The 27069-nt window shown below is 46.6% G+C and overlaps 1 protein-coding gene across 1 annotated transcript in view; it reads left to right on the top strand.

Annotated features, from left to right (window-relative positions):
- LOC132407061 (cadherin-16-like) overlaps positions 1–6957 on the top strand; it is an 83740-nt gene extending 76783 nt beyond the window's left edge. Inside the window, exon 18 of the mRNA XM_059993311.1 lies at positions 6010–6957. Coding sequence (XP_059849294.1) covers positions 6010–6119 — 110 coding nt within the window. The 3' untranslated portion in view covers positions 6120–6957. The remainder of the gene's footprint in view (positions 1–6009) is intronic.
- Positions 6958–27069: the final 20112 nt, after the last annotated feature.

Below are 27069 nucleotides of genomic sequence, written 5' to 3'. Positions count from 1 at the left end.
AATGCCTCCGCAATCTCCACAGCTACTTCCTTCAGAACACGAGGGTGCATTCCATCTGGTCCGGGAGATTTATCTACCCTTAGACTATTCAGCTTCCTGAGTACTTTCTCTGTCGTAATTGTGACCGCGCACACTTCTCTTCCCTGACACCCTTGAGTGTCCGGTATACTGCTGATGTCTTCCTCAGTGAAGACTGATGCAAAATACTTGTTCAGTTCCTCCGCCATCTCCTTATCTCCCATTACAATTTCTCTAGCATCATTTTCTATCGGTCCTATATCTACTCTCACTGCAGCCGTTAGGAGGCCTGTAGATAACTGCCATCAGGGTCCTTTTACCCCTGCGATTTCTTAGCTCAACCCATAAATATTTCTGTACCTTCCAATCCAATGTCAACTCTTTTTAATGATTTATTATCATTTCTTACCATTAAAGCCACGCAACCCCCTCTACCTACCTGCCTATCCTTCCGATACACTGTGTATCCTTGGACGTTCAGCTCCCAGAGACATGCATCCTTTAGCCACATCTCAGTGATGGCCACAATATCATACCTGCCAATCTGTAACTGTACAACAAATCATCCACCTTATTCCTTATGCTGCGTGCATTTAAGTATAACACCTTAAGTCCAGTATTCGGTACTTTTTACATTGATTGCACTGCAACTTTATTGCACGGTGCCCCCGCTGCAATCCCTCAGCCACGCATTTATCCTCCACCTCATTCCATTCCTACTCTCACTGTCGTGTGGCACAGGCAGTAATCCCGAGATTACTACCTTTGCAGTCCTTCTTCTCAATTTCCTTCCTGACTCCCTATATTCTCCTTTCAGGACCTCTTCCCTTTTCCTACCTATGTCATCGGTACCTATATGTACCACGACCTCTGGCTCCTCACCCTTCCACTCCAGGATATTGTGGATATTGTGGAAATTGAGGATAATCCCACATTAAATTCCACCTGCCATTTTTCGGTCCATTTTTCCAGCTGGTCCAGATCCCTCTGCAAGCTCTGATAGTCTGTCTCGCTGTCCACGACACCCCAAAAGATTTGTTGTCACATGTACCAAGGTAGAGAGAAAAGCTTTGTTCGGCATACCATCCAGACAGATCTACTCACTACAATAGAGCATTGAGGTAGAACAAGGAAAACAATAACAAAATGCAGAATCAAGTGGAACAGCTGCAGCGAAAGTGCAGTGCAGCCAGACAAGGTGCAAGGTTATAATGTGATGTCATTCTAAGGGACCATTTAATAGTCTGATAACAGTGTCCGTGTGCTCTCAGGCGTTCCCATCTTCTGGCCAGGGAGCAGGGAGAAGAGGGAATGTCTGGAGTGGGTGGGGTCTGTGATTATTTATTTATTGAGATACCGTATGGAACAGGCCCTCCTGCCCCTTTGAGCCACACTGCCCAGCAAACCCCGATTTAACCGAAAAGACAGGAGGTAGGCAAATGGGTGACTGTCAAGAGAGGCAGGGGGAGCAGACAGAGAGAGCAGAGCACCCCTGTGGCCATTCCCAGCAACAATAAGTATACCGTTTTGGATACTGTTGGTGGGGATGACCTACCAGGAACAAGCTGCAGTGGTCCTGTCTCTGGCACTGAGGTTGGACCCTCGACTAGGAAGGGGAGGAGGGAAGAGAAGAGAGCAGTAGTGATAGGGGATTCTATAGTCGGGGGGTGGTTAGGAGATTTTGTGGGGAAGATCAGGAGTCTCGGATGGTATGTTGCCTCCCAGGTGCCGGGGTCCGGGACATCTCAGATCGGGTGCAGGTTATTCTCGAGAGGAGGGGCAAGAACCCAGATGTTGTGGTCCATGTAGGGACCAACGACGTGGGTAGGATGAGTGAGGGGGTCCTGCGTAGTGAGTTCAGGGAGTTAGGTGCGAAGCTGAAGGGCAGGACCTCCAGGGTAATAATCTCAGGATTGCTACCTGTGCCACGTGTGAGTGAGGCAAGGAGCTCAGGATTACACAGATCAATACATGGCTGAGAGGATGGTGCAGGAGGGAGGGCTTCAGGTTTTTAGATAATTGGGCTTTGTTCCAGGGAAGGTGGGATCTGTTCCGACGGGATGGTTTACACCTGAACTGGAGTGGTACTAACATTCTTGCAGGAAAGTTTGCTAGTGCTTCTCGGGGGTGGGGGGGGGTTTAAACTAATTTTGCAGGGGGCAGGGATCCAGAATGCGAGAGAGGATAGCGAGATGAAGAATAAAGGACAGGTGGGGACTACACAGTTCTGGAATATTAAGTGTGTAGTAGAGAAAGGTGAGGCGGAACAAGTGATAAGGAGGACACATGTACAGAGGGATGGTCTGACGGAACATGGAGTTAAATGTGCAGAAAGAATAAGTAAGTTTAGGAAGGACAACAAAATTCAAGGGGTGTATAGCCTGATGGAAGTTCGGGGAGCTGGGTTAAACAAAATAGGCAGTGATTTAAACAGAGAGAGGAGAAATGGGCTAAAAATTCTCTATCTGAATGCATGAAGTGTCAGAAATAAGGCGGTTGAGCTTGAAGCTCGGGTGCGAGTGGGTAACTATGATGTTGTTGGGATAATGGAGACATGGCTGCAGGGAGATCAGACCTGGGAAATGAATGTACAAGGGTATACGTGCTATCGTAGGGACAGAAATGTGGGCAGAGGGGGTGGGGTGGCCCTGTTGGTGAGGAATGAGATTCAGTCCTTTGCAAGGGGGGACATAGGATCAGGAGAAGTAGAGTCTGTGTGGATAGAACTGAGGAACAGTAAGGGCAATAAGACCCTAATGGGTGTTGTCTACAGGCCACCAAACAGTAGCATGGATATTGGGTGCAAGTTGAATAGGGAGTTAACATTGGCACGTGGCAAAGGTAATGTTGCAGTAGTTATGGGGGATTTCAACATGAGGTGAACTGGGAGAATCAGGTTGGTGCTGGACCACAGGATAGGGAGTTTGTAGAGTGCCTATGGGATGCATTCTTGGAACAGCTTGTACGAGAGCTGACCAGGGACAAGGCTATTCTGGATTTAGTGTTGTATAATGAACAGGATTTGATAAGCGATCTTGAAGTAAAGGAGCCATTAGGAGGTAGTGACCATAATATGATAAGTTTTTATCTGCAATTTGAGAAGGATAAGGACAGCTCGGAGGTGTCAGTGTTGCAGTTGAACAAAGGAGACTATGGAGCCATGAGGGAGGAGCTGGCCAAAGTTAACTGGACGGATATCCTAGCAGAAAACAGTGGAACAGCAATGGCAGGTATTCTTGGGAATAATGCACAAGGTGCAAAATCAGTTCATCCCCCGGAGAAGGAAGGATTCAAAGGGGGGAAAGGGGCCACAGTGGTTGACAAAGGAAGTCAGAGATTGCATAGCATTAAAAAAAAGGAAGTATGACAGAGCTAAGGTGAGTGGGAGGACAGATGATTGGGAAGTTTTTAAGGAACAGAATTTAACTAAAAAGACAATACGGGGAGAAAAAAATGAGGTACGAATGCAAGCTAGCCAGGAATATAAAGGAAGATAGCAAAAGCTTTTTTAGGTATGTGAAGAGAAAGAAGATAGTTAAGAATAATGTTGGGCCCTTGAAGAATGAATTGGGTGAAATTGTTATGGGAAACAGAGAAATGGCAGAAGAATTTAATAAGTACTTTAGATCTGTCTTCACTAGGGAAGACACAAGCAATCTCCCAGATATATGGATGGGCCAAGGACATAGGGTAACAGAGGAAATGAAACAGATTGACATCCGGAAGGAAACGGTGATGAGAAGACTGATGGGACTGAAGGCTGACAAATCCCCAGGTCCAGATGGTCTGCACACTAGGGTACTAAAGGAGGTGGCCCTGGAAACTGCGGATGCATTGGTAATCATTTTCCAATGTTCCTTAGATTCAGGATCAGTTCCTGAGGATTGGAGAATGGCTAATATTATCCCACTTTTTAAGAAAGGAGGGAGGGAGAAAACAGAGAACTATCGACCTGTCAGCCTAACATCAGTAGTGGGGAAGATGCTAGAGTCCATTATTAAAGATTAAATAGTGTCATATCTAGATAGCAGTGACAGGATTGGGCCGAGCCAGCATGGATTTACCAAGGGCAAATCATGCTTGACTAATCTATTGGAGTTTTTCGAGGATGTAACCAGGAAGTTAGACAAGGGAGATCCAGTGGATGTAGGGTACCTTGATTTTCAGAAGGCATTTGGTAAGGTCCTACATAGGAGATTGGTGGGTAAAATCAGAGCTCATTGCATTGGGGGGAAGATATTGACATGGATAGAAAACTGGTTGGCAGATAGAAAGCAAAGGGTAGCGGTGAATGGGTGTTTCTCGGAATGGCAGGTGGTGACTAGTGGGGTGCCACAGGGCTCGGTATTGGGACCATAGCTGCTTACGATTTACAACAACGATTTAGATGAAGGCATTGAGAATAACATCAGCAAGTTTGCTGATGATACTAAGCTGGGTGGCAGTGTGACATGTGATGAGGATGTTAGGAGAATTCAGGGTGACTTGGATAGGCTGAGTGAGTGGGCAGATACTTGGCAGATGACGTTTAATGTGAATAAGTGTGAGGTTATCCACTTTGGGAGTAAGAACAGGAAGGCAGATTATTATCTGAACGGTGTAGAGTTAGGTAAGGGAGAAATATGAAGAGATCTAGGAGTCCTTGTTCATCAGTCACTGAAGGTGAATGAGCAAGTGCAGCAGGCAGTGAAGAAGGCTTATGGAATGTTGGCCTTTAGTACAAAAGGAATTGAGTACAAGAGCAAGGAAATCCTCTTGCATTTGTACAGGGCCCTGGTGTGACCACACCTGGAGTATTGTGTACAGTTTTGGTCTCCAGGATTAAGGAAGGACACCCTGGCTGTAGAGGAAGTGCAGCGTAGATTCACGAGGTTAATTCCTGGGATGTCTGGACTGTCTTACGCAGAGAGGTTAGAGAGACTGGGCTTGTACACGCTGCAATTAAGGAGATTGAGAGGGGATCTGATTGCAACATATAAGATTATTAAGGGATTGGACAAGATAGAGGCAGGAAATATGTTCCAGATGCTGGGAGAGTCCAGTACCAGAAGGCATGGTTTGAGAATAAGGGGTAGGTCATTTAGGACAGAGTTAAGGAAAAACTTCTTCTCCCAGAGAGCTGTGGGGGTCTGGAATGCACTGCCTCGGAAGGTGGTGGAGGCCAATTCTCTGGATGCTTTCAAGAAGGAGCTAGATAGGTATCTTATAGATAGGGGAATCAAGGGATATGGGGACAAGGCAGGAACCGGGTATTGATAGTAGATGATCAGCCATGATCTCAGAATGGTGGTGCAGGCTCGAAGGGCCGAATAGTCTACTTCTGTACCTATTGTCTATTAACCCCAGCCAAATCACAGGACAATTTACAATGACCAATTAGCCTGCCAACTGGTACGTCTTTGGACTGTGGGAAGGAACCAGAGCACCCGGAGGAAACCCACGCAGTCACGGGGAGAACGTACAAACTCCTTACAGGCAGGGTGGGAATTGAACCTGGGTCAGCTGTGCTGTAAAGTGAGCTGACTACTACGCTACCTTGTTAGGCGCCTTGCCGAGGTTGTGAGAAACCCAAAATACTGGAGGTCCACAGCAGGTCAGGCTGCATCTGTGGAGGAGAATAAAAAGCCAATAGTTTTGGCCGACCCTTCACCAGGAAGCAGCAAGAAGCCAGAATAAGAAGATGGGGAGAGAGGACAAGCTGGCAGGTGATAGGTGAGACCAGGTGGGCGGATGGGGAGGGGGAATGATGTGAGAAACTGGGAGGGGATAGGCGGAAGGGGTAAAAGGCTGGAGAGGAAGGAATCTGCTAGGGGAGGAGAGTGGACCATGGGTGAAAGGGAAGGAGGAAGGGAACCATAAGGAGGTGATAGACAGCTGAGAAGGGTTGCTTATGAGGCATGTAGAATACAGTTCTTGGTTTGTGTGTGTGAGAGGGGCTGGGTAATTCAGTAATTCCTAATGGTGGTCACCCTTCTCCTTCTCCCTGGACAGGGATCTCCATCATCATCTTGCTTGTGCACCTCTCTGTAACCAGCAAGAAACGCAAAAACAGACAGAGGGACATCAGCTTGGAAGCCTCTCCCCTACATGCCTCTGTGTAGGGTGCAGTTCATCTTCACATCGCTTGATTGGAAGGTCCTGCTGAATACCACATTGGCATCCGAGCCAAAATCCAATCCTGTTCATTTCATTTATCATTGTATTATGTACCAAACTTGACGTTTATACCTTGGTATTAGCAGAAATAACTAGGACAATCTAACTATAACTTTAACTCAACTCATTTTGCACTGTTAATCTTCACACTGATATGTTTGTATCGGAGATATGAAACGGGGTGAATTTATACCAGCCATCTCTCTCAGTCCTGATGCAGGATTGTGATATGAAATGCCGATATTTCTTCTCCCCCCCTCCCCATTTACGCCATTTTAAGCATCTCCCTCCCCCCACCGCCTCACAGACACTGTTTGACCTGCTGGGTTTCTCCAGAATTACATTTAACCAGTAGTTAGGGGTAAGTCTGAAGAGTGTGAAGTACAGGTCTACACGCCCGGTGTGGCCTACAGATCCAGCGTGGGAAGGTGGGATTGGTCTATTTCATATCGTGAGATGGTAGGGTGAATGTCCTCATTCTATCTCCTATATTTGTTTTGGTCTGATTCTCTATACGTGTCACGAGATGACGTATTATGGGTGTGATATATCTGCATGCTATGTTGTGTGATATATTGGTGTTATATGCTATGTGTGATGTATAGAGGTGGTAGATTATGAGTGTGAAGATTCTGACTGTAGTGAATGGGGAGATATAATCAGGGATATTCTGAATATTGGAACTGATTTGGCTGGATACCGTCACTTTTGTTTGAAAGTTCTAAGATACTTTCTTTAGCAAAGAGAATACTTTTTCCAACTTAATAAATTTCTTTAAGATTACGGCAATTGCTCGGACTGATGATTGATGAGAGGTTGTTTCAAAAACCAGTGGTGAATCCCAAACTCATTAGAAATACAAGACATTTACTCAATAACAAACAGAGTAACACATACAAAATGCTGCAGGAACTCAGCAGGTCAAAGTTCAAAGTTATTATCAAACTACATATATATCACCATATACGTACAGTCATGAGATTCATTTTCTTGCAGTAAACCGAGACAGCATCTATGTAGAGGAATGAACCATCGACATTTCGGGTTGAGACCCTTCATCGGGGCTGGTCAGAATAAGAAGGTGGGGGTAGGGAAGGGGTACACGCTGATAGTTGAGAGGTGAGACCAGGTGAGGGGAAAAGTGGGGGTGTTGGGAAGGGGGAGGGGGTGATAGCTAGAAGAGATAAAGGGCTGAAGAAGAAGAAATCTGATTGGAGAGGAGAGTGGACCATGGAAGAAAGGGAAGGAGAAGGGGAATCAGAGGGAGGTGATAGGTAAGTGAGGAGAAGGCATGAGAAGGGAACCAGAATGGGGAATGGAAAAACAAAGTAGGGGGGGAGTGAAGAAATTTCCAGAAGCTAGAGAAATTAATGTTCATGCTGGAAGCTATTCAGACAGATTACAGTTCAAAGTTCAAAGAAAATTTATTAGCGAAGCACATGCATATCCATAAGCCATAGGAGCAGAATTAGGCCATTCAGCCCAATGAGTCCGCCCTACCATTTCATCATGGCTGATCCCAGATCCCATTCAACCCCATACACTTGCTCTCTCACCATATCCCTTGATGCCCCAATCAATCAACTTCTGCTTTGAATATACTCACAGACTTGGTCTCCACCGCAGTCTGTGGCAGAGCATTCCATAGATTCACCACTCTCTGGCTAAAAAATTCATCCTTCTGTTCTAAAAGGTTACCCCTCAATTTTGAACCTACGCCCTCTAGTTCTCCGTACCCCCATCAGAGGAAACATCCTCTCCGCATCCACCTTATCTAGTTCTTTCAACATTTGGAAGGTTTTAATGAGATTACCACGCATACTTCTAAATTCCAGTGAGTATGGGCCCAAAGCTGCCAAGAGTTCTTCATATGTTAACCCCTTCATTCTCAGAATCATCCTCGTGAACCTCCTCTGGACTCTCTCCGATGACATCACATCCTTTCTGAGATATGGGGCTCAGAACTGTTGACAATACTCCAAGTGTGGTCTGACTATTGTCTCATAAACTCAGCATTACCTCCTTGTTTTTTATTTTATATTCCCCTTGAAATAAATGCCAACATTGCATTTGCTTTCTTTACCTCAGACTCAACCTGTAAATTAACCTTCTGGGAGTCTTGCACGAGGACTCCAAAGTCCCTCTGCAACTCTGATGTTTGAACATTCTCCCATTAAGATAATAGTCCACACTATTGTTCATTTAACTAAAATGCATTATCATACATTTTCTAACACTATAGTCCATCTGCCACTTTTTTGCCTATTCTTCCAATTTGTCCAGTCCTGCTGTGATTGCATTGCTTCCCCAGCACTACCCACCCCCCCACCTATCTTCATATCATCCACAAACTTGGTCACAAAGTCATCAATTCTATTAACTAAATCATTGACAATGTAAGAAGTAGCAGTTCCAGTACTGACCTATGAGGAACACCACTAGTCGCTGGTAGTCAACCAGAAAAGGCCCCTTTTATTCCCACTCGCTGCCTCCTGCCTATCAGCCATTTCTCTATCCAGGCCAGAATATTTACTGTAACACCACGGGATTTTATCTTGTTGAGCAGCTTCATGTGTGGCACCTTATCAAACACCTTCTGAAAATCCAAGTAAATGACATCCGCTGCCTCTCCTGTCTACCTTGCTTGCTACTTTCTCGAAGGACTCCAACAGATTTGTCAGGCAAGATTTCCCTTTATAGAAACTATGCTGACTTTCAGTTATTTTATCATTAGTCTCCAAGTACCTTGAAACCTCATCCTTAAAAATAGACTCCAACACTTTCCCAACCATTGAGGTTAAGCTAACTGGCCTATAATTTCCCCTCTTATGCCTTCCTCTCTTCTTGAAGAATGAAGTGACATTTGCAATTTTCTGGTCCTCTGAGACCATGCCAGAATCAAGTGATTCTTGAAAGATCATGACCAATGCGTTCATTGTTTCTTTAGCAACCTCTCTCAGGACTCTGGGATGTAGTCCATCTGGCCCAGGTGACATATCTACCTTAAGACCTCTGAGCTTGCCGAGCACTTTTTCCTTTGTAATAGTAATGGCACTCACTCCTGCTCCCTGACACTCACAAACCTCTGGCACACTGCTAGTGTCTTCCACAGTGAAGACAGATACCAAGTACCTATTAAGTTCATCTGCAATTTCTTTGTCCCCCATTATTGCCTCACCAACATCATATATATTCTATATCCCTTTTATTTTTTATATAACTGAGAAAACTTTTGATATCCTGCTTTACATAATTGGCTAGTCTGCCCTCATATTTCATCTTTTCCCTTCCTATAGCTTTTTAGTTACCTTTTGTTGGATTTTAAAAACTTCCCAATCATCCAACTTCCCACTTACTTTTGCTACCTGGTATGCCCTTTCCTTGGCTTTTATGCAGTCTTTAACTTCCCTTGTCAGCCACGGTTGCCTACCCGTGCTATTTGAGAACTTCTTCTTTTGTGGGGCGTATCTATCCTGCGCCATGTGAGCTATTCCCAGAAACTTCAGCCATCTCTGCTCTGCCGTCATCCCCGCCAGTACCCTCCTCCAATCCACCTGGGAAAGCTCCTCTTCCTGGTCTCTATGATATTCATTATACCATTGCAATACTGATACATGTGAGTTATGCTTCTCCCTCTCAAATTGCAGAATGAATTCAATCATAATATGATCACTGTTTCCTCAGGGTTCCTTTACCTTAAGCTCCCTAATAAGATCTATTACAAAACACCTAATTGAAGATCACCTTTCCCTGAGTAGGGTTAATCTTAACCCCACATTATAGCTACTATTTGGAGGTCTATATAGGATTCCCATAATGGTTCTTTTACCCTTGCAGTTTCTTAACTCTACCCACAAAGATTCAACATTCTCTGACCCGATGTCACTTCTTTCTAAAGACGTAATTCGATCTCTTGCCAACAGAGCACACCACCACCCTAGACCTTCCTGCCTGTCCTTTCAACACACAGTATACCTTTTGATGTTAAGCTCCCAGCTATGAACATCTTTCAGCCATGACTCAGTGAAACCCAGAACATCGCACTGGCCAATCTCTAATGGCGCTACGAGTTTGTCCATCTTATTCCGAAAGCTACACACATTTAAGTACAGCACCGTCAGTCCTGCATTCTTTGCCCTTTAGAATTTTGCCTCTGTGGTACAATTTAATTATCATCCGTCTACACTTGTACCCAATCATCAGCTTGAGCTTCCTTACATTCAGATTACATCCATCATCTACTGGCTCATCACCAGCTTTATCATATTGGTTTCCATGCCTCTGCCATATTAGTTTGAACCACTCACAACAGCTGTAGTAAATCTTCCCACAAGAATATTGATCCTGCTCAGAACCAAATGCATCCTATCTTTTATTCAACTGCCACAGAAGAGGTTCTAATTATCCAGAAATCTGAATCGCTGCCCCCTGCTTGAATTCTTCAGCCACACATTTATCTGCCACCTTAATCTATTCCTATCCACTCAGTCACTGCAAACAGCACACAGTCTGCAGTTCACTGTACACAGCCTACAGTCTCCTCTACATGTTGACTGTACACAGCCTACAGAATCTCCTCTACCTGTTGACTGTACACAGCCTACAGAGTCTCCTCTACATGTTCACTGTACACAGCCTACAGAATCTCCTCTACCTGTTCACTGTACACAGCCTACAGAGTCTCCTCTACATGTTGACTGTACACAGCCTACAGAGTCTCCTCTACCTGTTGACTGTACACAGCCTACAGAATCTCCTCTACATGTTGACTGTACACAGCCTACAGAGTCTCCTCTGCCTGTTGACTGTACACAGCCTACAGAGTCTACTTTACCTGCTCACTGTACACAGCCTACAGAATCTCCTCTACCTGTTGACTGTACACAGCCTAAAGAGTCTCCTCTACCTGTTGACTGTACACAGACTACAGAGTCTCCTCTACCTGTTGACTGTACACAGCCTACAGAGTCTCCTCTACCTGTTGACTGTACACAGCCTACAGAATCTCCTCTACCTGTGGACTGTACACAGCCTACAGAGTCTCCTCTACCTGTTGACTGTACACAGCCTACAGAGTCTCCTCTACCTGTTGCCTGTACACAGCCTACAGAATCTCCTCTACCTGTTGACTGTACACAGACTACAGAGTCTCCTCTACCTGTTGACTGTACACAGCCTACAGAATCTCCTCTACCTGTTGACTGTACACAGCCTACAGAGTCTCCTCTACCTGTTGACTGTACACAGCCTACAGAGTCTACTCTACCTGCTCACTGTACACAGCCTACAGAATCTCCTCTACCTGTTGACTGTACACAGCCTACAGAGTCTCCTCAACCTGTTCACTGTACACAGCCTACTGAATCTGCACTACCTGTTCACTGTACAAAACCAACAGAGTCTCCACCACCTGTTCACTGTACACAGCCTACAGAGTCTCCTCTACCTGTTCACTGTACACAACCTACAGAGTCTCCTCTAACTGTTCACTGTACACAGCCTACAGAGTCTCCTCTACCTGCTCACTGTACACATCCTACAGAGTCTCCTTTACCTGTTCACTGTACACAGCCTACTGAATCTCCACTACCTGTTCACTGTACACAACCTACAGAGTCTCCACCACCTGTTCACTGTACACAACCTACAGAGTCTCCTCTACCTGCTCACTGTACACAGCCTACAGAGTCTCCTCTACCTGCTCACTGTACACAGCCTACAGAGTCGCCTCTACCTGTTCACTGCACACAATCTACAGTGTCTCCTCTACCTGTTCACAGTACACAACCTACAGAGTCTCCTCTAACTGTTCACTGTACACAGCCTACAGAGTCTCCTCTATATGCTCACTGTACACAGCCAACAGAGTCTCCTCTACCTGTTCACTGTACACAACCTACAGAGTCTCCTCTACATGTTCACTGTACACAATCTACAGTGTCTCCTCTAACTGTTCACTGTACACAATCTACAGAGTCTCATCTACCTGTTCACTGTACATAGCCTACAGAGTCTCCTCTACCTGCTCACTGTACACAGCCTAAAGACTCCTCTAACTGTTCACTGAACACAGCCTACAGAGTCTCGTCTACCTGCTCACTGTACACAGCCAACAGAATCTCCACTACCTGTTCACTGTACACAACCTACAGAGTCTCCTCCACCTGTACACTGTACACAATCTACAGAGTCTCCTCTATTCATTGTACACAGACTACAGAGTCTCCTCTACCGGTTCACTGTACACAATATACAGAATCTCCCCTACATGTTCACTGTACAGAATCTACAGTGTCTCCTCAACCTGTTCACTGTACACAGCCTACAGAGTCTCCTCTACATGCTCACTGTACACAGCCTACCGAGTCTCCTCTACCTGTTCACTGTACACAACCTACAGAGTCTCCTCTACCTGTTCACTGTACACAATCTACAGAGTCTCCTCTACCTGTTCACTGTACACAGCCTACAGAGTCTCCTCTACCTGCTCACTGTACACAGCCTAAAGACTCCTCTAACTGTTCACTGTACACAGCCTGCAGAGTCTCCTCTACATGCTTACTTTACACAGCCAACAGAATCTCCACTACCTGTTCACTGTACACAACCTACAGAGTCTCCTCTAACTGTTCACTGTACACAGCCTACAGAGTCTCCTCTACCTGCTCACTGTACGCAGCCTACAGAGTCTCCTCTACCTGTTCACTGTACACGGCCTACAGAATCTCCTCTAACTGTTCACTGTACACAGCCTACAGAGTCTCCTCTACATGTTCACTGTACACAGCCTACAGAGTCTCCTCGACCTGTTCACTGTACACAGCCTACTGAATCTCCACTACCTGTTCACTGTACACAACCTGCAGAGTCTCCTCCACCTGTTCACTGTACACAACCTACAGAGTCTCCTCTACCTGTTCACTGTACACAGCCTACAGTCTCCTCTACCTGTTCACTGTACACAATCTACAGTGTCTCCTCTACCTGTTCACAGTACACAACATACAGAGTCTCCTCTACCTGTTCACTGTACACAGCCTACAGAGTCTCGTCTACCTGCTCACTGTACACAGCCTAAAGACTCCTCGAACTGTTCACTGTACACAGCCTACAGAATCTACACTACCTGTTCACTGTACACAACCTACAGAGTCTCCTCCACCTGTACACTGTACACAACCTACAGAGTCTCCTCTAACTGTTCACTGTACACAGCCTACAGAGTCTCCTCTACATGCTCACTGTACACAGCCAATAGAGTCTCCTCTACCTGTACACTTTACACAGCCTACAGAGCCTCCTCTACCTGTCACTGTACACAGACTACAGAGTCTCCTCTACCGGTTCACTGTACACAATCTACAGAATCTCCTCTACATGTTCACTGTACACAATCTACAGTGTCTCCTCTACCTGTTCACTGTACACAACCTACAGAGTCTCCTCTACCTGTTCACTGTAAACAGCCTACAGAGTCTCCTCTACCAGTTCACTGCACAGAACCTACAGAGTCTCCTCTACCTGTTCACTGCACACAACCTACATAGTCTCCTCTACCTGTTCACTGTACACAGCCTACAGAGTCTCCTCTACCTGTTCACATTACACAGCCTACAGAGTCTCCTCTACCTGTTCACTGTACACAGCCTACAGAGTCTCCTCTACCTGTTCACTATACACAACCTACAGAGTCTCCTCTACCTGTTCACTGCACACAACCTACAGAGTCTCCTCTACCTGCTCACTGTACACAGCCTACCGAGTCTCCTCTACCTGTTCACTGTACACAACCTACAGAGTCTCCTCTACCTGTTCACTGTACACAATCTACAGAGTCTCCTCTACCTGTTCACTGTACACAGCCTACAGAGTCTCCTCTACCTGCTCACTGTACACAGCCTAAAGACTCCTCTAACTGTTCACTGTACACAGCCTACAGAGTCTCCTCTACATGCTTACTTTACACAGCCAACAGCATCTCCACTACCTGTTCACTGTACACAACCTACAGAGTCTCCTCCACCTGTACACTATACACAATCTACAGAGTCTCCTCTATTGATTGTACACAGCCTACAGAGTCTCCTCTACATGTTCACTGTACACAACCTACAGAGTCTCCTCTAACTGTTCACTGTGCACAGCCTACAGAGTCTCCTCTACCTGCTCACTGTACACAGCCAACAGAGTCTCCTCTACCTGTTCACTGTACACAACCTACAGAGTCTCCTCTACCTTTTCACTGTACACAGACTACAGAGTCTCCTCTACCGGTTCACTGTACACAATCTACAGAATCTCCTCTACATGTTCACTGTATACAATCTACAGTGTCTCCTCTACCTGTTCACTGTACACAACCTACAGAGTCTCCTCTACCTGTTCACTGTAAACAGCCTACAGAGTCTCCTCTACCAGTTCACTGCACAGAACCTACAGAGTCTCCTCTACCTGTTCACTGCACACAACCTACATAGTCTCCTCTACCTTCTCACCGTACACAGACTACAGAGTCTCCTCTACCTGTTCACTGTACACAGACTACAGAGTCACCTCTACCTGTTCACTGCACACAACCTACAGAGTCACCTCTAACTGTTCACTGTACACTGCCTACAGTGTCTCCTCTACCTGCTCACTGTACACCATCTACAAGAGTCTCCTCTATTCATTGTACACAGACTACAGAGTCTCCTCTACCTGTTCACTGTACACAGCCTACAGAGTCTCCTCTACCTGTTCACTGTACATAACCTACAGAGTCTCCTCTAACTGTTCACTGTACACAATCTACAGAGTCTCCTCTATTCATTGTACACAGACTACAGAGTCTCCTCTACCGGTTCACTGTACACAATATACAGAATCTCCCCTACATGTTCACTGTACAGAATCTACAGTGTCTCCTCTACCTGTTCACTGTACACAGCCTACAGAGTCTCCTCTACATGCTCACTGTACACAGCCTACCGAGTCTCCTCTACCTGTTCACTGTACACAACCTACAGAGTCTCCTCTACCTGTTCACTGTACACAATCTACAGAGTCTCCTCTACCTGTTCACTGTACACAGCCTACAGAGTCTCCTCTACCTGCTCACTGTACACAGCCTAAAGACTCCTCTAACTGTTCACTGTACACAGCCTGCAGAGTCTCCTCTAAATGCTTACTTTACACAACCTACAGAGTCTCCTCCACCTGTACACGATACACAATCTACAGAGTCTCCTCTATTCATTGTACACAGACTACAGAGTCTCCTCTAACTGTTCACTGTACACAGCCTACAGAGTCTCCTCTACATGTTCACTGTACACAACCTACAGAGTCTCCTCTAACTGTTCACTGTACACAGCCTACAGAGTCTCCTCTACCTGCTCACTGTACACAGCCAACAGAGTCTCCTCTACCTGTTCACTGTACACAACCTACAGAGTCTCCTCTACCTTTTCACTGTACACAGACTACAGAGTCTCCTCTACCGGTTCACTGTACACAATCTACAGAATCTCCTCTACATGTTCACTGTACACAATCTACAGTGTCTCCTCTACCTGTTCACTGTACACAACCTACAGAGTCTCCTCTACATGTTCACTGCACACAACCTACATAGTCTCCTCTACCTGCTCACCGTACACAGACTACAGAGTCTCCTCTACCTGTTCACTGTACACAGACTACAGAGTCACCTCTACCTGTTCACTGCACACAACCTACAGAGTCACCTCTAACTGTTCACTGTACACGGCCTACAGTGTCTCCTCTACCTGCTCACTGTACACAATCAACAAGAGTCTCCTCTATTCATTGTACACAGACTACAGTCTCCTCTACCTGTTCACTGTACACAGCCTACAGAGTCTCCTCTACCTGTTCACTGTACACAATCTACAGAGTCTCCTCTACCTTTTCACTGTACACAGACTACAGAGTCTCCTCTACCGGTTCACTGTACACAATCTACAGAGCCTCCTCTACCTGCTCACTGTACACAGCCAACAGAGTCTCCTCTACCTGTTCACTGTACACAACCTACAGAGTCTCCTCTACATGTTCACTGTACACAATCTACAGTGTCTCCTCTACCTGTTCACTGTACACAATCTACAGAGTCTCCTCTACCTTTTCACTGTGCACAGACTACAGAGTCTGCTCTACCGGTTCACTGTACACAATCTACAGAATCTCCTCTACATGTTCACTGTGCACAATCTACAGTGTCTCCTCTACCTGTTCACTGTACACAATCTACAGAGTCTCCTCTACCTGTTCACTGTACACAACCTACAGAGTCTCCTCTACCTGTTCACAGTAAACAGCCTACAGAGTCTCCTCTACCTGTTCACTGCACACAACCTACAGAGTCTCCTCTACCTGCTCACTGCACACAACCTACAGAGTCACCTCTAACTGTTCACTGTACACAGCCTACTGAATCTGCACTACCTGTTCACTGTACAAAACCAACAGAGTCTCCACCACCTGTTCACTGAACACAGCCTACAGAGTCTCCTCTACCTGTTCACTGTACACAACCTACAGAGTCTCCTCTAACTGTTCACTGTACACAGCCTACAGAGTCTCCTCTACCTGCTCACTGTACGCAGCCTACAGAGTCTCCTCTACCTGTTCACTGTACACGGCCTACAGAATCTCCTCTAACTGTTCACTGTACACAGCCTACAGAGTCTCCTCTACATGTTCACTGTACACAGCCTACAGAGTCTCCTCGACCTGTTCACTGTACACAGCCTACTAAATCTCCACAACCTGTTCACTGTACACAACCTGCAGAGTCTCCTCCACCTGTTCACTGTACACAACCTACAGAGTCTCCTCTACCTGTTCACTGTACACAGCCTACAGAGTCTCCGCTACCTGTTCACAGTACACAACCTACAGAGTCTCCTCTACCTGTTCACTGTACACAGCCTACAGAGTCTCGTCTACCTGCTCACTGTACACAGCCTAAAGACTCCTCGAACTGTTCACTGTACACAGCCTACAGAATCTACACTACCTGTTCACTGTACACAACCTACAGAGTCTCCTCCACCTGTACACTGTACACAACCTACAGAGTCTCCTCTAACTGTTCACTGTACACAGCCTACAGAGTCTCCTCTACATGCTCACTGTACACAGCCAATAGAGTCTCCTCTACCTGTACACTTTACACAGCCTACGGAGCCTCCTCTACCTGTCACTGTACACAGACTACAGAGTCTCCTCTACCGGTTCACTGTACACAATCTACAGAATCTCCTCTACATGTTCACTGTACACAATCTACAGTGTCTCCTCTACCTGTTCACTGTACACAACCTACAGAGTCTCCTCTACCTGTTCACTGTAAACAGCCTACAGAGTCTCCTCTACCAGTTCACTGCACAGAACCTACAGAGTCTCCTCTACCTGTTCACTGCACACAACCTACATAGTCTCCTCTACCTGTTCACTGTACACAGCCTACAGAGTCTCCTCTACCTGTTCACATTACACAGCCTACAGAGTCTCCTCTACCTGTTCACTGTACACAGCCTACAGAGTCTCCTCTACCTGTTCACTGTACACAGCCTACAGAGTCTCCTCTACCTGTTCACTGTACACAACCTACAGAGTCTCCTCTACCTGTTCACTGCACACAACCTACAGAGTCTCCTCTACCTGCTCACTGTACACAGCCTACCGAGTCTCCTGTACCTGTTCACTGTACACAACCTACAGAGTCTCCTCTACCTGTTCACTGTACACAATCTACAGAGTCTCCTCTACCTGTTCACTGTACACAGCCTACAGAGTCTCCTCTACCTGCTCACTGTACACAGCCTAAAGACTCCTCTAACTGTTCACTGTACACAGCCTACAGAGTCTCCTCTACATGCTTACTTTACACAGCCAACAGCATCTCCACTACCTGTTCACTGTACACAACCTACAGAGTCTCCTCCACCTGTACACTATACACAATCTACAGAGTCTCCTCTATTCATTGTACACAGCCTACAGAGTCTCCTCTAATGTTCACTGTACACAACCTACAGAGTCTCCTCTAACTGTTCACTGTACACAATCTACAGAGTCTCCTCTACCTGCTCACTGTACACAGCCAACAGAGTCTCCTCTACCTGTTCACTGTACACAACCTACAGAGTCTCCTCTACCTTTTCACTGTACACAATCTACAGAATCTCCTCTACATGTTCACTGTACACAGACTACAGAGTCTCCTCTACCGGTTCAGTGTACACAATCTACAGAATCTCCTCTACATGTTCACTGTATACAATCTACAGTGTCTCCTCTACCTGTTCACTGTACACAACCTACAGAGTCTCCTCTACCTGTTCACTGTAAACAGCCTACAGAGTCTCCTCTACCAGTTCACTGCACAGAACCTACAGAGTCTCCTCTACCTGTTCACTGCACACAACCTACATAGTCTCCTCTACCTTCTCACCGTACACAGACTACAGAGTCTCCTCTACCTGTTCACTGTACACAGACTACAGAGTCACCTCTACCTGTTCACTGCACACAACCTACAGAGTCACCTCTAACTGTTCACTGTACACGGCCTACAGAGTCTCCTCTACCTGTTCACTGTACACAGCCTACAGAGTCTCCTCTACCTGTTCACTGTACACAACCTACAGAGTCTCCTCTAACTGTTCACTGTACACAGCCTACAGAGTCTCCTCTACCTGTTCACTGTACACAGCCTACAGAGTCTCCTCTACATGCTCACTGTACACAGCCTGCAGAGTCTCCTCGAACTGTTAACTGTACACAGCCTACAGAATCTCCTCCACCTGTTCACTGTACTCAGACTACAGAGTCTCCTCTATTCATTGTAAACATTCTAGAGCGTCTCCTCTACCTGTTCACTGTACACAACCTACCGAGTCTCCTCTACCTGTTCACTGTACACAATCTACAGAGTCTCCTCCACCTGTTCACTGTACACAATCTACAGTGTCTCCTCTACCTGTTCACTGTACACAGCCTACAGAGTCTCCTCTACATGCTCACTGTACACAGCCTACAGAGTCTCCTCTACCTGTTCACTGTACACAGCCTACAGAGTCTGCTCTACCGGTTCACTGTACACAATCTACAGAATCTCCTCTACATGTTCACTGTACACAATCTACAGTGTCTCCTCTACCTGTTCACTGTACACAATCTACAGAGTCTCCTCTACCTGTTCACTGTACACAACCTACAGAGTCTCCTCTACCTGTTCACAGTAAACAGCCTACAGAGTCTCCTCTACCTGTTCACTGCACACAACCTACAGAGTCTCCTCTACCTGCTCACTGCACACAACCTACAGAGTCACCTCTAACTGTTCACTGTACACAGCCTACTGAATCTGCACTACCTGTTCACTGTACAAAACCAACAGAGTCTCCACCACCTGTTCACTGAACACAGCCTACAGAGTCTCCTCTACCTGTTCACTGTACACAACCTACAGAGTCTCCTCTAACTGTTCACTGTACACAGCCTACAGAGTCTCCTCTTCCTGCTCACTGTACGCAGCCTACAGAGTCTCCTCTACCTGTTCACTGTACACGGCCTACAGAATCTCCTCTAACTGTTCACTGTACACAGCCTACAGAGTCTCCTCTACATGTTCACTGTACACAGCCTACAGAGACTCCTCGACCTGTTCACTGTACACAGCCTACTGAATCTCCACTACCTGTTCACTGTACACAACCTGCAGAGTCTCCTCCACCTGTTCACTGTACACAACCTACAGAGTCTCCTCTACCTGTTCACTGTACACAGCCTACAGAGTCTCCGCTACCTGCTCACTGTACACAGCCTACAGTCTCCTCTACCTGTTCACTGTACACAATCTACAGTGTCTCCTCTACCTGTTCACAGTACACAACCTACAGAGTCTCCTCTACCTGTTCACTGTACACAGCCTACAGAGTCTCGTCTACCTGCTCACTGTACACAGCCTAAAGACTCCTCGAACTGTTCACTGTAGACAGCCTACAGAATCTACACTACCTGTTCACTGTACACAACCTACAGAGTCTCCTCCACCTGTACACTGTACACAACCTACAGAGTCTCCTCTAACTGTTCACTGTACACAGCCTACAGAGTCTCCTCTACATGCTCACTGTACACAGCCAATAGAGTCTCCTCTACCTGTACACTTTACACAGCCTACAGAGCCTCCTCTACCTGTCACTGTACACAGACTACAGAGTCTCCTCTACCTGCTCACTGCACACAACCTACAGAGTCACCTCTAACTGTTCACTGTACACAGCCTACTGAATCTGCACTACCTGTTCACTGTACAAAACCAACAGAGTCTCCACCACCTGTTCACTGAACACAGCCTACAGAGTCTCCTCTACCTGTTCACTGTACACAACCTACAGAGTCTCCTCTAACTGTTCACTGTACACAGCCTACAGAGTCTCCTCTACCTGCTCACTGTACGCAGCCTACAGAGTCTCCTCTACCTGTTCACTGTACACGGCCTACAGAATCTCCTCTAACTGTTCACTGTACACAGCCTACAGAGTCTCCTCTACATGTTCACTGTACACAGCCTACAGAGTCTCCTCGACCTGTTCACTGTACACAGCCTACTAAATCTCCACAACCTGTTCACTGTACACAACCTGCAGAGTCTCCTCCACCTGTTCACTGTACACAACCTACAGAGTCTCCTCTACCTGTTCACTGTACACAGCCTACAGAGTCTCCGCTACCTGTTCACAGTACACAACCTACAGAGTCTCCTCTACCTGTTCACTGTACACAGCCTACAGAGTCTCGTCTACCTGCTCACTGTACACAGCCTAAAGACTCCTCGAACTGTTCACTGTACACAGCCTACAGAATCTACACTACCTGTTCACTGTACACAACCTACAGAGTCTCCTCCACCTGTACACTGTACACAACCTACAGAGTCTCCTCTAACTGTTCACTGTACACAGCCTACAGAGTCTCCTCTACATGCTCACTGTACACAGCCAATAGAGTCTCCTCTACCTGTACACTTTACACAGCCTACGGAGCCTCCTCTACCTGTCACTGTACACAGACTACAGAGTCTCCTCTACCGGTTCACTGTACACAATCTACAGAATCTCCTCTACATGTTCACTGTACACAATCTACAGTGTCTCCTCTACCTGTTCACTGTACACAAACTACAGAGTCTCCTCTACCTGTTCACTGTAAACAGCCTACAGAGTCTCCTCTACCAGTTCACTGCACAGAACCTACAGAGTCTCCTCTACCTGTTCACTGCACACAACCTACATAGTCTCCTCTACCTGTTCACTGTACACAGCCTACAGAGTCTCCTCTACCTGTTCACATTACACAGCCTACAGAGTCTCCTCTACCTGTTCACTGTACACAGCCTACAGAGTCTCCTCTACCTGTTCACTGTACACAGCCTACAGAGTCTCCTCTACCTGTTCACTGTACACAACCTACAGAGTCTCCTCTACCTGTTCACTGCACACAACCTACAGAGTCTCCTCTACCTGCTCACTGTACACAGCCTACCGAGTCTCCTGTACCTGTTCACTGTACACAACCTACAGAGTCTCCTCTACCTGTTCACTGTACACAATCTACAGAGTCTCCTCTACCTGTTCACTGTACACAGCCTACAGAGTCTCCTCTACCTGCTCACTGTACACAGCCTAAAGACTCCTCTAACTGTTCACTGTACACAGCCTACAGAGTCTCCTCTACATGCTTACTTTACACAGCCAACAGCATCTCCACTACCTGTTCACTGTACACAACCTACAGAGTCTCCTCCACCTGTACACTATACACAATCTACAGAGTCTCCTCTATTCATTGTACACAGCCTACAGAGTCTCCTCTAATGTTCACTGTACACAACCTACAGAGTCTCCTCTAACTGTTCACTGTACACAATCTACAGAGTCTCCTCTACCTGCTCACTGTACACAGCCAACAGAGTCTCCTCTACCTGTTCACTGTACACAACCTACAGAGTCTCCTCTACCTTTTCACTGTACACAATCTACAGAATCTCCTCTACATGTTCACTGTACACAGACTACAGAGTCTCCTCTACCGGTTCAGTGTACACAATCTACAGAATCTCCTCTACATGTTCACTGTATACAATCTACAGTGTCTCCTCTACCTGTTCACTGTACACAACCTACAGAGTCTCCTCTACCTGTTCACTGTAAACAGCCTACAGAGTCTCCTCTACCAGTTCACTGCACAGAACCTACAGAGTCTCCTCTACCTGTTCACTGCACACAACCTACATAGTCTCCTCTACCTTCTCACCGTACACAGACTACAGAGTCTCCTCTACCTGTTCACTGTACACAGACTACAGAGTCACCTCTACCTGTTCACTGCACACAACCTACAGAGTCACCTCTAACTGTTCACTGTACACGGCCTACAGAGTCTCCTCTACCTGTTCACTGTACACAGCCTACAGAGTCTCCTCTACCTGTTCACTGTACACAACCTACAGAGTCTCCTCTAACTGTTCACTGTACACAGCCTACAGAGTCTCCTCTACCTGTTCACTGTACACAGCCTACAGAGTCTCCTCTACATGCTCACTGTACACAGCCTGCAGAGTCTCCTCGAACTGTTAACTGTACACAGCCTACAGAATCTCCTCCACCTGTTCACTGTACTCAGACTACAGAGTCTCCTCTATTCATTGTAAACATTCTAGAGCGTCTCCTCTACCTGTTCACTGTACACAACCTACCGAGTCTCCTCTACCTGTTCACTGTACACAATCTACAGAGTCTCCTCCACCTGTTCACTGTACACAATCTACAGTGTCTCCTCTACCTGTTCACTGTACACAGCCTACAGAGTCTCCTCTACATGCTCACTGTACACAGCCTACAGAGTCTCCTCTACCTGTTCACTGTACACAGCCTACAGAGTCTGCTCTACCGGTTCACTGTACACAATCTACAGAATCTCCTCTACATGTTCACTGTACACAATCTACAGTGTCTCCTCTACCTGTTCACTGTACACAATCTACAGAGTCTCCTCTACCTGTTCACTGTACACAACCTACAGAGTCTCCTCTACCTGTTCACAGTAAACAGCCTACAGAGTCTCCTCTACCTGTTCACTGCACACAACCTACAGAGTCTCCTCTACCTGCTCACTGCACACAACCTACAGAGTCACCTCTAACTGTTCACTGTACACAGCCTACTGAATCTGCACTACCTGTTCACTGTACAAAACCAACAGAGTCTCCACCACCTGTTCACTGAACACAGCCTACAGAGTCTCCTCTACCTGTTCACTGTACACAACCTACAGAGTCTCCTCTAACTGTTCACTGTACACAGCCTACAGAGTCTCCTCTACCTGCTCACTGTACGCAGCCTACAGAGTCTCCTCTACCTGTTCACTGTACACGGCCTACAGAATCTCCTCTAACTGTTCACTGTACACAGCCTACAGAGTCTCCTCTACATGTTCACTGTACACAGCCTACAGAGACTCCTCGACCTGTTCACTGTACACAGCCTACTGAATCTCCACTACCTGTTCACTGTACACAACCTGCAGAGTCTCCTCCACCTGTTCACTGTACACAACCTACAGAGTCTCCTCTACCTGTTCACTGTACACAGCCTACAGAGTCTCCGCTACCTGCTCACTGTACACAGCCTACAGTCTCCTCTACCTGTTCACTGTACACAATCTACAGTGTCTCCTCTACCTGTTCACAGTACACAACCTACAGAGTCTCCTCTACCTGTTCACTGTACACAGCCTACAGAGTCTCGTCTACCTGCTCACTGTACACAGCCTAAAGACTCCTCGAACTGTTCACTGTAGACAGCCTACAGAATCTACACTACCTGTTCACTGTACACAACCTACAGAGTCTCCTCCACCTGTACACTGTACACAACCTACAGAGTCTCCTCTAACTGTTCACTGTACACAGCCTACAGAGTCTCCTCTACATGCTCACTGTACACAGCCAATAGAGTCTCCTCTACCTGTACACTTTACACAGCCTACAGAGCCTCCTCTACCTGTCACTGTACACAGACTACAGAGTCTCCTCTACCGGTTCACTGTACACAATCTACAGAATCTCCTCTACATGTTCACTGTACACAATCTACAGTGTCTCCTCTACCTGTTCACTGTACACAACCTACAGAGTCTCCTCTACCTGTTCACTGTAAACAGCCTACAGAGTCTCCTCTACCAGTTCACTGCACAGAACCTACAGAGTCTCCTCTACCTGTTCACTGCACACAACCTACATAGTCTCCTCTACCTGTTCACTGTACACAGCCTACAGAGTCTCCTCTACCTGTTCACATTACACAGCCTACAGAGTCTCCTCTACCTGTTCACTGTACACAGCTTACAGAGTCTCCTCTACATGCTCACTGTACACAGCCAACAGAGTCTCCTCTACCTGTTGACTGTACACAGCCTAAAGAGTCTCCTCTACCTGTTGACTGTACACAGACTACAGAGTCTCCTCTACCTGTTGACTGTACACAGCCTACAGAGTCTCCTCTACCTGTTGACTGTACACAGCCTACAGAATCTCCTCTACCTGTGGACTGTACACAGCCTACAGAGTCTCCTCTACCTGTTGACTGTACACAGCCTACAGAGTCTCCTCTACCTGTTGCCTGTACACAGCCTACAGAATCTCCTCTACCTGTTGACTGTACACAGACTACAGAGTCTCCTCTACCTGTTGACTGTACACAGCCTACAGAATCTCCTCTACCTGTTGACTGTACACAGCCTACAGAGTCTCCTCTACCTGTTGACTGTACACAGCCTACAGAGTCTACTCTACCTGCTCACTGTACACAGCCTACAGAATCTCCTCTACCTGTTGACTGTACACAGCCTACAGAGTCTCCTCAACCTGTTCACTGTACACAGCCTACTGAATCTGCACTACCTGTTCACTGTACAAAACCAACAGAGTCTCCACCACCTGTTCACTGTACACAGCCTACAGAGTCTCCTCTACCTGTTCACTGTACACAACCTACAGAGTCTCCTCTAACTGTTCACTGTACACAGCCTACAGAGTCTCCTCTACCTGCTCACTGTACACATCCTACAGAGTCTCCTTTACCTGTTCACTGTACACAGCCTACTGAATCTCCACTACCTGTTCACTGTACACAACCTACAGAGTCTCCACCACCTGTTCACTGTACACAACCTACAGAGTCTCCTCTACCTGCTCACTGTACACAGCCTACAGAGTCTCCTCTACCTGCTCACTGTACACAGCCTACAGAGTCGCCTCTACCTGTTCACTGCACACAATCTACAGTGTCTCCTCTACCTGTTCACAGTACACAACCTACAGAGTCTCCTCTAACTGTTCACTGTACACAGCCTACAGAGTCTCCTCTATATGCTCACTGTACACAGCCAACAGAGTCTCCTCTACCTGTTCACTGTACACAACCTACAGAGTCTCCTCTACATGTTCACTGTACACAATCTACAGTGTCTCCTCTAACTGTTCACTGTACACAATCTACAGAGTCTCATCTACCTGTTCACTGTACATAGCCTACAGAGTCTCCTCTACCTGCTCACTGTACACAGCCTAAAGACTCCTCTAACTGTTCACTGAACACAGCCTACAGAGTCTCGTCTACCTGCTCACTGTACACAGCCAACAGAATCTCCACTACCTGTTCACTGTACACAACCTACAGAGTCTCCTCCACCTGTACACTGTACACAATCTACAGAGTCTCCTCTATTCATTGTACACAGACTACAGAGTCTCCTCTACCGGTTCACTGTACACAATATACAGAATCTCCCCTACATGTTCACTGTACAGAATCTACAGTGTCTCCTCAACCTGTTCACTGTACACAGCCTACAGAGTCTCCTCTACATGCTCACTGTACACAGCCTACCGAGTCTCCTCTACCTGTTCACTGTACACAACCTACAGAGTCTCCTCTACCTGTTCACTGTACACAATCTACAGAGTCTCCTCTACCTGTTCACTGTACACAGCCTACAGAGTCTCCTCTACCTGCTCACTGTACACAGCCTAAAGACTCCTCTAACTGTTCACTGTACACAGCCTGCAGAGTCTCCTCTACATGCTTACTTTACACAGCCAACAGAATCTCCACTACCTGTTCACTGTACACAACCTACAGAGTCTCCTCTAACTGTTCACTGTACACAGCCTACAGAGTCTCCTCTACCTGCTCACTGTACGCAGCCTACAGAGTCTCCTCTACCTGTTCACTGTACACGGCCTACAGAATCTCCTCTAACTGTTCACTGTACACAGCCTACAGAGTCTCCTCTACATGTTCACTGTACACAGCCTACAGAGTCTCCTCGACCTGTTCACTGTACACAGCCTACTGAATCTCCACTACCTGTTCACTGTACACAACCTGCAGAGTCTCCTCCACCTGTTCACTGTACACAACCTACAGAGTCTCCTCTACCTGTTCACTGTACACAGCCTACAGTCTCCTCTACCTGTTCACTGTACACAATCTACAGTGTCTCCTCTACCTGTTCACAGTACACAACATACAGAGTCTCCTCTACCTGTTCACTGTACACAGCCTACAGAGTCTCGTCTACCTGCTCACTGTACACAGCCTAAAGACTCCTCGAACTGTTCACTGTACACAGCCTACAGAATCTACACTACCTGTTCACTGTACACAACCTACAGAGTCTCCTCCACCTGTACACTGTACACAACCTACAGAGTCTCCTCTAACTGTTCACTGTACACAGCCTACAGAGTCTCCTCTACATGCTCACTGTACACAGCCAATAGAGTCTCCTCTACCTGTACACTTTACACAGCCT

This window comes from Hypanus sabinus, chromosome 17 (genome assembly GCF_030144855.1).
Source record: "Hypanus sabinus isolate sHypSab1 chromosome 17, sHypSab1.hap1, whole genome shotgun sequence".
Taxonomy (NCBI): domain Eukaryota; kingdom Metazoa; phylum Chordata; class Chondrichthyes; order Myliobatiformes; family Dasyatidae; genus Hypanus; species Hypanus sabinus.
Note: the sequence above shows the minus strand (reverse complement) of the source record. Positions and strands in the feature narration are given on the sequence as shown.